Here is an 18,412-nt window from a genome sequence, read left to right as displayed (position 1 = left end):
ACAGTTTTAATTTAGATAATTTAAGTTTTGGTATAAACTAGATCTTATATAGTTTACTCTCGAATAAATTTTTTCCTGAGCATTTTTTTTTATTATGACATTAATTATTTAAAAGTCGACATAAACCATTGAAAAATACATTAAGGCAAATGTGGTGAAAATAATTTCGTTTATATTGATAGAAGTTTATTATACTCAATTTTACATGTAAATAACTTTGAAAGAGTTTTTTTAAAGATTTCATTCGCTAGGTTCCCTCAAGAAGACGTATTTACAGACTTATTTGATGTAAATAGTAATTACAATAACAAAGTAATATTATTTTTGCATATATTATTCCTCATCATCATCATCAGCCCATATATGTTCCAACTGCTGGGATCCGGGCCACCTATGAGGGTTCAGACCATTATCCACCACACTGGCCATGTACGTGGTGGCGGATGTATATTATTCACTTAACCCTTATGGGGTATATGGAGTACATTCCCTATACGGGTTACTGTATCTACTTCACTTATCTCAAGGCTACTGGACATCGTTTATCGACAGATGAGGCGAAAACTGTATCTTAGTGCCTGACTATCTAGCAAGTAACAGTCCGATTAATAAAAACCACAAAAATTTGTAGGGCGTGTTGTTGTATTCTGAATTCCTGAAGCAGGAGGGCATTCCTGCTATAGAATTCCACATATTTAAAATAGTATAAATGTATGCTATGGAACGCCTCTGAGATTCGCTACTCGACGTGACTGAAATTCGGTCACAAGACCAACATTAATATGCACATCTAGTATGAAATTATAAAAAACAGTTGAGACTCAATGTTCCTGAATTGAGAATGCGGAAGCGTTCTTGTAAAATGCTAAGGTCTTCATTTCTTCATATACGCAGTTAACAAAATCAACGGATAATATTATGTACAGTGTCTACACTCCATATAATTGAGTTAAATATTAATAATAATGTTAATATTACTTCCAAATTTCGTAATATTTATTCCAATATTTGATCTACAAGCAGCGTTCAATAGATAAAAATTTGAAACTAAGTATCTTAGACAAAATAACCCATAAAAGTTAAACACAGTAGTTATTCAATACAATGTTTACCGACTTATTCTCATTCACAATGGATAGAAGCATTACACAATAGTAGACTACATTTGATCAATATTCAGGGATCTCAATATTGATATTGTGGTACAGTTTCACCTACGATATAACTCTATAGGTTTAAGTGCTCGCGCGTGTGTCTTGACTAGCAATTTAGTGAACACTTATATTATTAGGTAACTGTGGATTATAATTCTCAATAGCGGCAATCGGTCTACTTAGATTTAATGTCTGTTTACCTCATCGTAGATATTTCTGTTGCTTTTAGACCAGTATTTTTATTTTATTTCTTTTAGTTTAACGGGCCACGATTAAATACTTTTTTACAATTTTTTTATACTAGTTAAATTGGTCTAAAATTGGGAAAAAATAATTATTATTCGAAAGAAAAATGTTAATATACTGTACTGATTATACAGACATAATGTTGTTGTATGATAGATACAGTTGGATAGCAAATAACAAAAGGCAACAGTTTCTAACAAATAAGGTGGCAATTGGATATTGTGTAATAGCGTAATAAAAGTCATAACGTAATATATTACTGTTATTCCAATTAGAGCTAATTGTTTGTATTACAACTTACAAGTGTTTTTTGTTCATTCTAAATTTTTAACAATTGAATGTAGGTCTTTACTACTTACCTACCAAATGGAATTACATATATAATCATACAAAAAATTATAAAGAAAATAATTTACTAGATACTACTACTACTACATAAATTTAAAATATACATCCATTTATAACAAATAGACATAGTATTTTCTTGTGTTTGATGTTACGCGAGTATTATACATTTAGAAATTAAAGACTTTTAAACGGATTTTAAACGCGATTTATTCATTATATTATTAACCCGACGTTTCGAACACTACAGCGAGCCTTTAATTTCTAAACAAATAGACATTTCATTCTAATAAATGTAATATATTAAGTGGGTAAGGAGAATTATTCGTAAAGATTTTTCTCACCTCATCATAAAAACATCATAATTGTTACTTGTATTTGTAGTAGTTGATTACATAATTATTTATTTGCTTATTTGACAAGCACTAAACGTAATCAGAAAGTAGCCTACAAGTGACACGTATATAGAGCCGAATTACTTCATATTCAATAACTTCGACATCAGTCACGTAGTGCAAGTAATGGTGATTTCTTAGTGTTATGGTCACAAAATCCTATTACAATATGTCACTAATATGCGAGAAGGCTTACGTAAGCCTGTGACAGCACGCTTTCCTCGGTTAGCCTAAATCTTTGACAATGCCTACTTGTATTAGGGCGATTTAAGAAATCAATAAACTATATTTGAAATGATACCAATTCGATTATAAGGGACATATTCAGTGTCTTATGCCATTAAGCTTATAAATATAAAAACAGTAGAATTATGTCCGTTTTATCTTGTGTTTATCACTTATCTCAATTTCTTTCTTTTACCATTTTATTTTAAAACATTAGAATTTTGTGTATAGCTTATTTGGAATTCCGCAAAATGATATAATTGATGGTTCGGTTTCCGTCTCCCACGTGTTACTTACTGTGCTATAGGAAGGAAGCGCATGGTGTGTAAAAACGTGCAATCATTAGCTACTAGGTTTTTAATTAAGTGTAAATTTATAATGCTGTCCCTTTTGCTCTATTTCATGTTGAAAGAGAAAACATATCACACGCCTCAATGATAGGATACGATTTTACTTCTGAGAATTCCGTTGAAAGATTAAGTGAAATAAAATATTGTTGTTTATAGGTAAAGATCATCGTGTTAATTTGTTGTTGTAATTTGTAGCAATCGATTTTGTTTTGATTAGTATAGTTAATGGACCGAGCAATACGAGGTCTTATAGTTTGTATTAATGTTTCTATGCTTGTGTCTATAATACCTGAGTCATTGTTTCGGAGTTGATGAATATAAATGATGATGATGATGAAAAGGTTTATATAAGATGTAGTTTAAAAAACAAATAATTCAATTTGCAATTCAAGATCTTTGCCTCGAAAATTTTCAGTTATGGATATAAGGATAGAGGTTATGTTAAAGACACGATGACGGTCATGTGATTTTATCGATAATTAAAATTCAAAATGCTGTATAGGAAATAATAACTCACAAATAAAATCACCAAGTAATACACGATTTTATTGTTTGTACATCTATATGAGTTATATTTGTTCACTTATGTACTAAAATATTTATGGTTAATTGTATGTAGTTGGATGAAATTTAGGAAGCCTTCGTTAATTTGTTTCCGTATTGCAGGTTAATTTGCGCTTCCTATAACACGGTACGAATAACTGAATTTTATAATTTTGTCAACTAAATACCTTAAATTGTCCGCAGCCGTGGATTGCCACCTCTTTTGCCTTCCACATATAAGCGCATGAGTAGAGTTGCTTACTGCATACAGTACTTAGCCTTTCGAAGCAACTGTCTGGGTTCTTATTGTATTAGAAGTGTGTGTTATATATCTAAATATGGCTTTTAAGGTAAGGTTTTTAATTTTCGTGATTTTGTAATTATTAATAAATGCAAAAGACATCGATGATAGTGCTATGGGATAATAAAAATGAATCGGGATTGTGAAAAAGAAAATATTGGTTATTGTTTTAATTAAATACATTTTATGCAGGAAGAACATTTGAAGTGAAAAGTGTGATATGTACAATGATCTTTAATTCAAAATCAAGTGACGGTTGTAGGGTTGTTGTATATACTGTGTCTTTTGTAAATATGTCTGTGTAGTAAAATCAAAGTGGTATTAAAAAAATGTAATAAAGTTATTATAATTTTTAAATACCACTATATTCATTTCATTCATTTTATTCAGTCTTTCTCTTGGTATTCAACTTCTATTTTATTAGTATTGGATTAACGGGTATAGACTACAAAATAAAAAACCCGAAAATTTGATTGTTAACTTATCACTCTAGAAGCCTGTTTCTACTTGAAAGGTCAATTCTTAGAAAAATATATTATAAACGCATTTTTTGATTAATAGTTTAGCTGAGCTTATTGAATTTCACCGTAGCTACATCCTTTTTAACTAATAATATTTTATTAAGCAGCATACCTAGTATCTCAATAAAAAAATATATATTTACAGTATTTGACAGCGGTTCTTCTGCTAGCAGTATATGTACAAAGTCGCGTGGTGTACAAGAAGTCGGATCTGCAGCCTGAAGGGAGTTTCTCACATTCCCTCCACAGTCCCATAATAGGGCACCATTTAGCACACCACTACATACCAGAGGACGAGCACGTCGATTATTACGTAAGTCAATATTTTCTAGTTATATCATGTATTTTATTTAGGTGCGTATGGCGAATTTTCGCCGTCTGTTGTATTTTTTTTTTATTCTGTGGTCTGGGACCGATTGACAGTTGGAGCCTAGAGGGTTCTGTACTCGGAAGGTGAAACGGCACCCCATATACTACAACTTTGCAGTCTATCCGTTTATCAACTGGCTGTTTATCAAACTTTTTGCGCGCTCTTTGGAATAACTATTTTTTCTGTTTTCCGTATTAATAAATTGGCGTCTCCTGCCGCCCCTTTTCGTATACCGCCCCGGGTCACCTATAATGACTTGTAATATATCATATCACAACAAATACATTCAATTTGCTTTAAGCTATCATCTTCTAATAATATATATAAATCAGAAGAGTACAGAGACATGTACAATGGGCGAAGCCGCGATATTGTATATGTATGAAAATAGGCATTTAAATTGAATATCGGAGAATTGTTAATTTTTACCAAGATGAATATTCGTACACACAACTAGAGAACAGTATTTTTTACGTTTTAATAATGTATTATTTGATTATGCGAAAACGTGAAAATTTACAATTGAATGGACTTTTCTTCATTGTTGCATTGTAGGTATAAGTGATGTAGAGAAAGAAACCCGATAAAACTGGTGTGACATCACAACATTCGTCTACCTATCGATGAATAGTCTTTGTTATTTTATAGGCAATGACCTTGACAGTTCACATAGAGTTTTTTGTGTGAACAAATACGATGGATACAAAGTGAAATTATTGAACTGCTTTACAAGAATCTACGGGTTTTGATTAATTTCGTGAAATAATCAAACGGTATCTCTAGAAATGAGTCATTGAGCAAATCAATTAGGTGATATTAACTGAAGCTGTGGCAATAAGATTCTCATATATTCTGTTTTTAGATTTAGCTAATATGTTACAAATTAACACAGTTTTATAAACTACTAACAAACCCGGCGAACTCCGTTTCGCCACCAGATGACTTCGTTTTTCCCGCTTTTCTATTGAAATTTTTCCTGAATTTTCTTTGCTATAAACCTCACGGAGCCCGAGACCTTTCCAACGAATGCAAAACCGTGGAAAACGGTTCGTGCGTTTTGGAGTTATAGCGTCAGGAAGGAAAACCCGACTTATTTTTATATAGTAGATTTGTTATTATTTAAAAAATAATTTCACCATGAGATAGCTTTTTTCAGAGTTAGATAAGTGTTTTTTCTGTCGAGTCAACACAGGCGAAACCGGGGCAGGAAATTGTGTCTTACATTAATATCGATAATATATTCAAAATAATTATGAGCAACAACCAACACAAATCGACAATCCTAAAATCCAAAATCGATTACATAATACTAAGCGTAAACTAATAAACAAATACTATTTGGTGAAAAAGAAAGCATGCTTACATAATATGTGTAATTGTGTGTAATTTAAATATTCTGTGACATTAGTGACGAAGGTAACACAGTCATGCGCAAAAACACCGTTGACGCGTATTATGTTTCAAGCAATTTTTTATTTTATGTGAAGTGACTCCTTCAAGACTCGAATTGAGCCACTTGAAGCCGACAGATTTCATTCAAACTTTGTACACTTATCGAAAATCGATGAAAGTATTATTATTTCGTTAGTTTATCTTATTATTTTGATTAGGATCGCCAGGGTTTAATAATTTCCTTATGTAAACTTTGTAAGAGCAAATGAGACAATTTAGTTGATCATTTAAGCTTATTATTTATTTCTTGTTTATACAGAAACAAAAAAATGTAAGGAACTTTAATAAATATGCATTTATTATAGATCCTTACATTTATGTTTATATGCATGTATAGTTGTAAAATAATTGTTAGACGTTAAGAGCTTTTTTTCATGTCTAATGATATCGTGTCTATAACTTAGTTTACATAATAACATTATTTCTATTAAGTTATAAATCTTAGTATATAAAAATCCAGTGACATGATGTACGTTCCCAATAAACTCTTCACGAACTCAACCGATTTTGATGAAATTTGTCATTTTATGTGTAATTTGATCCAACTTTCAATATATTATAGGACAGTTTTTATTTCGATTAGTTATCCCAATAATTTACAATCTTCATATTTTTAATTATTACACAGTCACAGCAACGCGTGGCCGGGTATGCTAGTAATATTATAATACTACTGATGGAACATATTATTTTCAATTAGGTAACCCATGGTACTATCTATCACTGTAAAAAAGTATAATCAATAAAAACAACATGTTACAATGTTATCAATATAACTATTGATATGATTGGAAATGCTCAAAGGAAAGTGAATGGAGTGAGAACTGATTTATCAATTTCCCATTGACAGTTTACGATTTTTTTTTATTTAAATTTTTCTGAAGTCACAGGAATTGAACAGTTATTCTGTTAACTTTTCGTGTTTTTTACTGCAGAGCTGCTCTTAAAAATTGTTATAATAATTAGTTTTAACAATTAATTTAATTAGATTTGACGTTTGAATGGAATTTATTATATCGTGATACGATTGTTTTAATCATTAAAATTAGAATGATCTAGTAAAAAGTTAATAATATATAATTGCGATATAATTAGTGCAAACGCAAACAATATTATTATAATATTGTTATTCTGCTCAAACCTTAACTCAATCTAAATCTAAACAAAAGTACGAAAATATGACATATGTATGCATTTTCTGTTTGTTTGAGGATTTTGTTGTTGTTAATTGTTGATTATATTTATATGATTATATTATATTTATATGTATATAGCTATATCTTATAATGACTTATGTTGAGTTAATTTTCGGCGATATTTTGCATGTAAATTGGGCTCGCAATTAATGAAGACTATGGTAATTAATTTGCTAATGTTATACAATGATTTACAAGTATAATTTAGCTCTAAATGCACAACATACTTGCATCTCGTCTTCACTGAATCGTAGCTGAATTTTATAGAACAGTAGCATTATCATAACTGAAACCTTCATAAGAAATAGTTTTATTGTAAAGGAGCGCTATTAATATTTAAGGATCTTGGTATGTTTTTTCTTATTATGGAATATTTGTATTTATTATTTTTTTTTTTATTTAGAAAAATAAATATTGCTATACTTTTTCCACACAAAAAAATATATCTACTACCATAGAGAAAAGAATACTATGTTAGTACTACTTAGTATGTAGTACATACTAGTAAAAAAACATACTTCATTTTGATTTTTGATACAGGACATTTCATTTTATTTCTAATCGTCCCATTTGTATCATAACCAGCTAGGTACTTGCTTGTGTTGTCATTCATGCCAAAACTCATAAATTACCTATGTGAAATAGCTCATTATTAATTACAATAATTAGTTTGATAATTAGGCAGGACCATATATTTACCTTATTTCTAAATTATACGATAAGTTATGATATTGTAATTGTAACAGTATTTCATAGTAGACATTGTACTTAATATTTATAACAAGGTACATTGTTGTTAATTTAACCTTATTGGTTTGTTATTACGTTATTCTGAAATTAGTCCACATTTTGTTAGAATAATTTTAAAATAGTTTCAAGTCCATGATTGACGTTGAAGTTTTATTTCTGACTGTTGCTGCTGTAAAATTATTTTTACTTATTTAAATTATTTTTTGAACTTTTTTTTTTATAGCTATACAATATGCACCACATTTTATTATTAAGAACAATTTTTTTATTGATTTTGATTTTTTTTTTCATGTAACTGCGCAATAGCTTCGTTATTAAAATAATCAATGTAACTGTAAATTAAGTATTAAGCAATTTGTGTTGGTTTCAGGCATATCCAAAATATGTGTTCAAATATGGCGTTAACGATTTTCACACTGGGGACATAAAGACTCATCATGAAAGCAGGGACGGCGATGTCGTTAAAGGTAAATAATATTTACTATTTACTATGCAACATAACATTCTACCATTTACGTCTTATGAGGTATAAAGAAACGTCTAGACTTCTTTTGTATTCGACAATCACTAAACGAAAGGATTATATAAACTAATTATTAAAAAAAAAACATTACTGATAAAGGTTTTTGTCTACTATCTCTCCAATGACACTATCGCTTTTGAAAATCCATTACCATTTCTGCATCCCGTGTTATTCCATTTTCTTCATCCATGTTCATTCATAGGCAAAATCGCAAAAACAGTAACTGTTTATCAAATAAATCTGAGCTATGTAACCGATTCCACTAGATGAATGGACCGTGTCACCGCACACGTGAACACTGTAGATTGCAAAGTTATTATTAAATAAGCTGTAATTTACTAAGTTTCTTCCTTATTATTATGTAATGTTCATCGTTGTGTACTGTCCGAATTAGTTCCGGAAAAACGAGCGATGTTGCAGCGATACAAAACGTTGTACATTGAGTTTGATGAACTATCATTTATATTTTACTAGCTGCGCCCCGCGGCTTCACCCGCGTAAGTCCGTATCCCGTTGGAATATCGAGATAAAAAGTTGCCCATATGTTATTACAGTTGTCCAGCTATCTACGTACCAAATTTCATTGCAATCGGTTCAGTAGTTATTGCGTGAAAGAGCAACAAACACACACACATCCTTACAAACTTTCGCGTTTATAATATTACTAGGATAGGATATATTGAATAATATCTCGAAAGTGTAGTGATTGATGATCTTACACCCTCAACAATTAATTTAAACATCTGATATTAATCATGAGTACAAACTGGACAATTGTCTTGTATATACAGATTTCTAATAAAAGTATATGTAAAATGATATTTTCCATCAGGTCAATACACCGTAGTAGAGCCAGACGGCTCCATCCGAACCGTGGACTACACTGCCGACAAACACAATGGTTTCAACGCTGTTGTCCATAGAACTGCACCTATTTCGCCCCATGAAGCTCATTTTTCACACTAAACTTTTAATCTTAGTCTTTCATATGTGAAATGAAACTGAGACCAACAACTCTTGGAAAAACAATATAGTATTCAAATTTAGAACAGATAAACCGTTTTACATATAACATTATACAAAAAGTAAATGAATGCATCCAAGAAGTAATTATGTGAAATTGAAATGGTTTTAAGAATTTTAAAAACAGAATTTAGATCTCAACACGTTTTTCTGTTATTTATTTTTAAAATTAATATCTAAAAATTGTGTTTTTTTTTTTGGTAACACAGTGTACCTGAGTAGGTTGTAAAATGTGTTAACTGTAATGTTTTATAATATATACTTAGTTAATATTAATGTTTAATCGTAATATTTGTTGTGTGCTTGAAATTATGTAGAAATTATTTAATAAAGTTATTTTTGTTACAATTTTTAAGAGGTGTTTTATTTGGAATAGTGTAGATAATATTAAAATACCTTTACCAACTTTCTTCGGATGATGATGCTTATCGATAATATTAAATTTAAAAAGTACGAATTGGCTGCGCTTGAAATGTGTCGATGTATTACTCCAAGATGAAATGTTTAAATCAAACTGTATTAAATTAAATTTCACCATGAAGTGATTCATCAAATTTGTTAATTGTTTGAGAACAACGACATCTACAGCCATTTGATTTACACTTTATGTAGCGTTGTAAAATTTGTGCACGTTGATACAAAAGTTTATGTAGCAATAGCTAGAGGGCGGTTAAAATTTTTTTTTTGGGATTTTTATGTCCCAGCCATAATCATAGATTATTCACTTGCCATAATATTGTGCACATTAATATAAAAGAAAATAAGTTTTTAAAATGATGGTCAACATGAATGTATGCTTATTATGAGCATATATTTATTTTAATGAATACGTCCCTAAACTTGTACTTACATTATCCTTTCGTTAAGATCATTGAACATACGTATTGTGCTTACCTATATCACAATTATTCATAATAATCATTTTAACATAAGTCCAAATGTATTTAGTACAATTGTGTCCTAAAATAGGGCAAGTTGCCATGAAATTTACTCTTGACTAGCGTATTTTGACGCCAGACAGGCGGGAGCCACCCTCGAATCCCGCATCGCGTCAGTTCTATAGAACATGGTGCCCAGTATCAGTTACGGGGCGGGAACGTGAAGTTCGAACCGCGCGAACCTTAATAAAACAACCATATACCTCAATTAGTGCTATACTTACAATGATAATTAAATTACAAATAATATCGTTGCTGTGTCTCATAAACGTTATAGAAACAAAAGTATCAGTTAACAAAACCAGCACCGACACTATTCGAAAATCTTTAGAAGAACATCAGGATCGCTTGTTGGTAAATAAAAGTAAAATAAAAAATGCTCCGTTAAGTATAGCCAATGTAACTAAGGTTAAAGTTAAATCAACGCTTCTGAGAAAACCACCTGATAAATTGAAAGTTATTACGCGTGAACAAATAAGAGATTGGGCAAAGGAAATACAAGAAAGATTGTTTGAAATAGAAGAAAAAGTAGTACGTAGACATGTGTTATCGAAAAGTTTTTCAGATTTTAATGTAAAAATTCGCAATGGATCTGCAATATTAGAAAAAGCGAGTAAAGATTTAGAAGATTTTTTGGAAAAACGAGGACAAGCTGCTGAAGCTATTATGCGTAAAGCAGAAGAACTTTCAACTCATATTTTAAAAAATAAAATTGAAGCACCGACGAACTACACATTTGACTATAGTATTGATTTAGATGTTTTAAAAAAAGTTGAACCAACTGAGAGTATATGGGAACTACCGTCTTCATGCAAAAGTGTTAACAAAGTAAAACTTCATAAAAGCTTTCATTTTAACGCTGAGGTATCTTTAGAAACTAGCAGTGTTCATGTTGTTCCTGAGGTATTTGCTTGTAATCCTGGTGTGTTGCAACATTTATATTGGTCTGAAGGTCTTTTGTCTACTTTTCGGGAGAATTATGCTCATGATGCTACGTTGGATTTCCAATATTTATGCAGTGCTAAGGGATTTTTGAGACATTATCCGGCTGCATTATGGCAAAGTTTATATAACCTCAACGTTGAAGCAGAAGATGTTTATGATTGCCGATTGAGGCCGTGGTATGTCAGTGCTAGTGGTGCACCTCGCGATATTCTCATTTTGTTGGATTCTTCTGGTTCTATGCACAATTCATCTAACAAAGTTGTTGCTCGGCAATTAATATCTACACTCCTTAATGCTCTAACGGATGATGATCAAGTAAATGTTTTACGATATAACGTTGAAATTGAATCTCCTATAAGTTGTTTTAATGAAAAACTTGTTCCTGCCAATTACGTTAATTCGGCCGCTATTATGGCTGCTCTCATGCCAAAGAAAATGAAAAATGAATCATTAATTGGAGATGTACTAGCATACTCCGTTAATTTACTTAAGAAACAACGAACATTAGATAGACCTCCCTCATGTCAGCAAGCTATCGTAATGGTCACAGACAGTTTGTGTATAAATTATACTACTTTAATGCGTCAACTTGATCCCGAAGGAAAAATTAGACTTTTTGTCATGTGGCTTCATGACCAATTTGGTTTGCGAGACAACACTCGTTTATATGGAGGCGAACTAAGTTGCGAACGCGATGGCTATTTTGCAGAATTAATATCAGACTATGATGTAACAGAGCAGGTCATGAAAATACTACGTGTGCTTGAACGTCCATTGGTCGGTCAAAGGAAACATAGGCTTAGAGTTTATAGCGATATTTATGCTCATATAGAAGATCCGAGGCGTGGTGAATTTCATTGGCAACAAAAAGAGAACACTGAACAAGTATATCGTTATAAAGAGCTTAGAAAAAATAAAGATAAATTTCTAAAAAATGCTTATAAAGATTATCAACGTATGGACACATTGGAAAAGTATGGTCAATACTACGAGATGGAAGATATGAACTATAGATTGCAAATTAGCGTTTCTGTTCCAGTTTTTGAAAGCACAACTGTAGAAAACATAACCATTCAATTAGACGAAGAAAAACAAAGAAATTCTACTAGAACTTACCCCGTAAATAGATTATTAGGGGTAGCTGGGGTCGATATTCCTCTTGATCACCTTAAATTAATATTACCTTATTATCTTACAGGCGCAAGTGGATCTTTGTTTATTTTAGATCACAGGGGAAATATCGTTCTACACAATAATACAAAACCTGTTTTTGACGGCGACATATTAAGACCAGGGTATCGTACGGTTGATTTCTTGGATGTTGAACAACCAGGAATAGATCATTTACCAAGAGACTATCCTCAAGATTGGCTCGACTTTCGTAAAGCCATTGTTAACGATGAACCTTCTGGATATAGAACAATGTATGCTAAAAGTATATTTGAAGGTGGAATGAGAGTTCTTCTAGAGATGAAAGATTATTATTGGAAGCGCATTCATAATCACTACACTCTTGTCGTTTCTTTGCCTAAATATAACCTTCTTCATGCTGTCCCTGAAGGTGAATTTACGCAGCAATTGGGGGAAGAAGCCCTAAAAGCTCTATCTGGAACAGATTTTGCGATTCACCCGGAATGGTTATATTGTAGACATATTGATCCCCATTTTGATTCTCGTGAGTTGGAATTGCTTCATTTTCTTAGACGTCGTCGAGATGAACCAAATTTTGCAATGCTGAAGTTAAAACATTTATATTCTCCAATAACCCCAACTTTGCTTGAAAAAACTTACCAATGTAATGAAGAACTAATGATAAGTTTAAGTAAAGAAGCTATAGCGACTCTAAAATGGGCACAAGAACATGAAGATCCTGATACTGATCGGGAATGTTCTGCTTGTCTACTTGGATCCAATACAGCCTTCTTTGCATCGGAAAGTGGCTTAACTCGTTGGCAACTGTACCATGCAACGAGTGCACATGCAGATCCACCAGAAGGATACGTATGGCCACTAGGTCCTGCAGAAGCATGGTACCGTAGAGCTAGCGCACAACCTGATACTCTTATTGTACATGCGCCTATACCCCCTGTGAGAGTTCTTCGTAATACTGAATCAACATTACCTCCCTTAGGTCCACGTTGGCAATGGTTAACGGCTGCACGAACGCTAGGTCATCCCACAAAACAAGGCATCATAGGAGTAGCAGGATATCACTTTTATCCCAAACATCTTGATGATTTGCTTGAATCCATAACTAATTTTCCATGCGCACTGGATGATGAATCAAAGTGTGAGCCTCGATGTGATAATAAAAATTGGACTTGTGTGATTATTGATGATGCGGGATGGATAATTGCCGATCAAGGGGAAGAAGATGCGATGAATAGGCATCTTGCCAATGAATACCCGGCTGCAATGCAAGCCTTATTAAATGCAAGCGTTTTCAAAGTTCGATGGGTACACGATTACCAAGGTGTCTGTTTCCCACCGAAAGATGAACCTATATACGCGGCAGCACCTCGATTATCTTCAATAGTAATGTCCATGTGGACCTCGTTGCAACATTTGATGTATAGTTCTCGTGAATTGTTTACTATATTAACTTTATCAATGACTAATAATGATGTACACTGTGATACAGAAGTGGAGAAACAGAAACGGCGTCGTCGTTTACGTCGGGATTTCGAAAGAGAAAAATTTGAGCGACTCCACGACGATCGCGTTATTATCAATAGAACGAGATTTGCAGCATGCGATAGGACTAGGCCACTATATGAGTTGCAGCGGAACAAAAAAGCAATCGAGGCATTAAATCGACCAGCAAAGCCGTGTCTGTGGCCATTAGTCGCGACAGAAGTCCCTCGAACTAATCTTATTCTCATGGCAATATACAAACACTGTCCCTATACTGGTAAACCTCTGAATAATTCTCTTCACAATGAGCCAGTACAAATGCCGCAAGACAGTAAGGTGCTGGGGTCAGCAAGCCGACTTGCTTGTTGGCGGAACCAGGTTCCTCTTCTTGGTCGTGCTCCACACACCACCTGTTATGAACACAATTATGCTTTTGAGGATGGCTACAGGCAATGCGGGCCATGGCTTCCAGACCCAGAGGAAAGTAATGGAAGTGCTATTAGATTTACGAAAATGCTATTGTGTTGTTTAATAGCTCTCCACATAATTATTACGAATTTGTAAAATCTGCATTGCACCAAGCAGTATTAAAAATGTAAGTAATTTTATTGGCAACATCTTTGTAGATGTTTTTCATTGTTAAAATAATTTTAACGTATTTTTCTTCTTCATTACAGATTTTAAGATGTTCAAATCCTAACTGGAATGCGTTAAAATTGTAATAACACATTGCAGTCCAGTATCATGTTGTTGCCATATGATTAATGAGTTAATTTTGTCATATTATGAGATTAATTATATATTAAAAAATTCATAACCTGTATAATGTTTAATTATATTGCCTATCTGAACAAGAAAAACGAAATACATCTTATTGAAATATGAAGTAAATTGTTTTATTTGCTTATAGTTTCAACAACTTCTGTGTTTTTTCTTTTGACAAAACGGATGCAGTTTTTTAAGATTCCTCTGACAGTTTTTGTAGTGTATGTATCAATTTTAAAATAAATAAATATAATAAAATAATGAAGCTGTAACATTATTTCTTAATAATTTTAGCTCATATAATGTGACGTCGAACAATTATATTTGACAGTACGTTAAATTGAATATCGTGGGAGATAGATTACCTTGGTGATTTAGTACTTTGTATGCAAATTCAAATTAAAGGTATCATAGACAAAATAAAGCATTTAAGACACATCTTAAAGAAATAAATAAAATCGTTTTGATTTTTCGAAGATATCTGAAAATAGAATGAAATAATTGAAATTTAAGAATGAAAATTTCGGTTTAAATAAACAACATTTTTTATGAAACAGTAGCAGGAAAACATAATAAAAGGTTATATTTGAGCGCATAGCGTATCATACTTCACTCATCACTTTGTTTTGAATATGGTATGTTTCGTTATCGTGTTTAATTGGTTCTTCCGATAAATCCAACGGATCTTCCAGTAGTTACATACACTGCCTAACGCTTGCTAAGTATGCAAACTTAGAAAATTGTATACATTGTATAGACCTCTCATACAACATTCGACTTACCTATCTTCTTACTTTTCCGGAATCGTTTGTGACGGAACATCGATTATATTTGTTTCCTCGATTTGTTTTGTTTGCATTGTAGGAAATTCGTTTCAGTGCTTTGTAAACAATGATAGGCCTTGCAATCTTCTTTTGATTTTAAAGGTGCATTGCTCACCCATACAATAAGTAGGTGCATAGTGCACATTATATAATGATCTATGTATTAACAAAAACCCGATTATAAGCTACTACCGGTCTCCTACGGCTTATCACGTGGTACTTTTATTATATATATAGCTAATATATAATGTCACTCAGTGATGCATAATATATCTAGGCATATTTCGTTATTTAACAAACTACGGTTTAAGAAGACGATAAGTATTTTTTTTTTACAATGTCAATTTATTTTTCGGCAATATGTACTGTAAAGAATAAATAAATAAATAAATAAATAAGTAATTACATGCAATAATCTATACTAATATTATAAAGCTGAAGAGTTTGTTTATTTGTTTGAACGCACTAACCTGAGGAACTACTGGTCCCATTTGAAAAATTCCTTCAGTGTTAGATAGGCAATTTATTGAGGAAGGCTATATATGTAACACGGGCAAAGGCGGAGGTCCTATATTATGCCTACCCAAGAGGATAGCTAATAACAAACATAAAGTATACAAAACCATGACCACTATGAATAACACATGTTTTATTCTCATACTTTAACAATCAGTCCCATAGAATAAGATTATGTGTTGTAATCTAATCTACATAAGATGAACCATTGGGCCGTGTGAAAATTTTCACAATTAGCGTTGTACTTTGGATACATGCGTAAAGAAAACTTCATTTTCGGAAGCCACGACGCGGACCAAGGCTAGTACTAGAAGGCTATAATATAAGAGACTCTCCGAAGTCCATTGTATTATTCTGGGAATAAGTTTTAGCTGTATTAGACGTATATCAAAAGTTTCATAAGACATTAGAAGAAAACAATATTTTTAAGTAATTATGTGTTACATAGCGAGTGTTGTTTTGATAGCAGTGTTGGGATTTACTGATGCTGTTCCGAAAATAAGTGCCGTAATCAATCCAGCTTTTGATCCGGGATATAATGCATATTATGTGAGTATATATAATAGTATAACAAAACATATTCATGCAATTTTTTTTTTTATTAAAAATTCCTTTATATTTCGGTATTATTATTGTAATTTTGGTATTTAACAGAAGAGTACTTGGTTTATAAGATGTGAAGAACTCAATATTGATAAAAAATTTGTTTATTGTTGTTTATGTTGTTTGTGGTTATCCTACTAATATAATAAATGCGAAATTTTGTAAGGATGTGTTTGTGTTTGTTGCTCTTTCACGCAAAAACTACTGAACCGATTGCAATAAAATTTGGTACGTAGATAGCTGGACAACTGGAATAACATATAGGCAACCTTTTATCCCGATATTCCTACGGGATACGGACTTACGCGGGTGAAACGGTTTGGGTCTTACTTACAGATTACATATAGCAATACTAAGTTTTTATTGCTATATGTAATCTGTAAGTAAGACCCAAACAGGTTATATTAACACCTAACAATATTGGTTAATAATGTTGATAAATGTGCTGTCTAAATAAATTGTATCTATGACAATAAATTATGCGCATGAAATGAGAACATAATTGTTTTATAATCTATTTTATAATCTTCAAGGAAAGACCGCAATATGCTTTCAACTACGGAGTAGCCGATCCTTCAACAGGGGATGTTAAATCGCAACATGAAACGAGAGATGGTGATGTTGTTAAAGGTTAGTTAAAGAATTAGCTTAAAATAATAATTAACTTGTATTCAAATTTATTGTTATTAAATTCTCTAATTTATATAATTTTGTCATATTTTAAAAGTGTTAATACAATAAGCCTGTTGAAATTTGAATATAATGTATAAAAAAACTTATTACTGTTCTTTATAATACAAATTACATAACGTGATAAATTTATTAAAATATTTATAAATTGATTATGTTATAACATCTATTGTTTTTATATATCAAGTAAATAGTCACTGTGTTTGTAGGTTGTGAAGGATTTTACTATGAGAATCGTTCATACATTGATACGTTCTAACAATGAATGGGTAAATTACTATTGTAGCATAATGTCCCTTGTAATTAATAATTCGTAATTATGCATAATGATCAAAACAAAGTTTTTTTGTGGAAATGCGTGCTGTTACCAGTTTTCTTTATACATGAGCCATTGTTTGGTCAATTATGTTCTCGCGATAAGCGTGTTTGTTATAAAAGAATTTATAGTACCATATGTTTTATTAAGTCCTTACTTGTGCAATAGAAAACAATGAGAATTTAGGGAAGATGGCGTAACTTCAGTGATATCCATAGATAAACTATTTAAGATAACTATTAAGCTTATTTAACACACAGATCCGTATTTTATTAATGTTCGTTTGAGCGAAAATGTATCATATATCATATGTATGATACAATTTTCGTATAAAATCAAATCTTGAGAATGTCTATTTTTTGGATGTTTATATTATATGGCATAAGCGAATAATATAACTGTTAAAATAAAATTTCAACAATCATTAAATGAATCTTTTTATATTATATCTATTTATCAATAATTACTATTAAAGATTTATTAATGTACTTAGTCTGGCCATAAATACTGTTACACTTAATTATAAAAAAATATTACATTTGAATTTCGAATCTGTCATTTTTATACGATTGTTCATTGTGTTTTCTCATTTTGGCGCCAATACATTGTAAAATATTTTGCGATATTAAAATGGTGTGGGGTGATAAAGAGAACCGAATCGCTGTGATAGCATTACACAAAGTAGGTATGGAGATAGCATTACACAAAGTAGGTATTAGTAAAATGTTTGTGTACCGGGCTATTAATAGGTACAATGAGACCTCCTCTGTTTGTGACAGAAAAAGAT

General features: G+C 31.7%; 3 protein-coding genes across 3 annotated transcripts in view; all 3 read left to right on the top strand.

Annotated features, from left to right (window-relative positions):
- The first annotated feature begins 3,482 nt into the window (after positions 1-3,482).
- On the top strand, positions 3,483-9,749 carry LOC119831571 (cuticle protein 19-like). Its single transcript, XM_038354981.1, has 4 exons — positions 3,483-3,608; positions 4,226-4,393; positions 8,219-8,315; positions 9,204-9,749. Exons 1-4 carry the CDS (start codon positions 3,597-3,599, stop codon positions 9,335-9,337), a joined length of 411 nt encoding a protein of 136 aa, XP_038210909.1. The 5' UTR covers positions 3,483-3,596; the 3' UTR covers positions 9,338-9,749.
- A 1,939-nt stretch (positions 9,750-11,688) lies between these two features.
- Positions 11,689-14,475, top strand: LOC119831321 (voltage-dependent calcium channel subunit alpha-2/delta-4-like). The gene has a single exon (XM_038354624.1). The coding sequence runs from the start codon at positions 11,689-11,691 to the stop codon at positions 14,473-14,475; it is 2,787 nt and encodes a 928-aa protein (XP_038210552.1).
- A 1,871-nt stretch (positions 14,476-16,346) lies between these two features.
- LOC119831570 (cuticle protein 19-like) overlaps positions 16,347-18,412 on the top strand; it is a 3,899-nt gene continuing 1,833 nt past the window's right edge. The window contains exons 1-2 of the mRNA XM_038354980.1: positions 16,347-16,565; positions 17,153-17,249. Of these exons, the coding sequence (XP_038210908.1) occupies positions 16,452-16,565; positions 17,153-17,249 (211 nt within the window). The 5' untranslated portion in view covers positions 16,347-16,451. The remainder of the gene's footprint in view (positions 16,566-17,152; positions 17,250-18,412) is intronic.

This window comes from Zerene cesonia, chromosome 13, assembly GCF_012273895.1.
Source record: "Zerene cesonia ecotype Mississippi chromosome 13, Zerene_cesonia_1.1, whole genome shotgun sequence".
Classification (NCBI taxonomy): Eukaryota; Metazoa; Arthropoda; class Insecta; order Lepidoptera; family Pieridae; genus Zerene; species Zerene cesonia.
The sequence above is the reverse complement of the archived record's forward strand: the minus strand, read 5'-3'. Positions and strand labels throughout refer to the sequence as shown.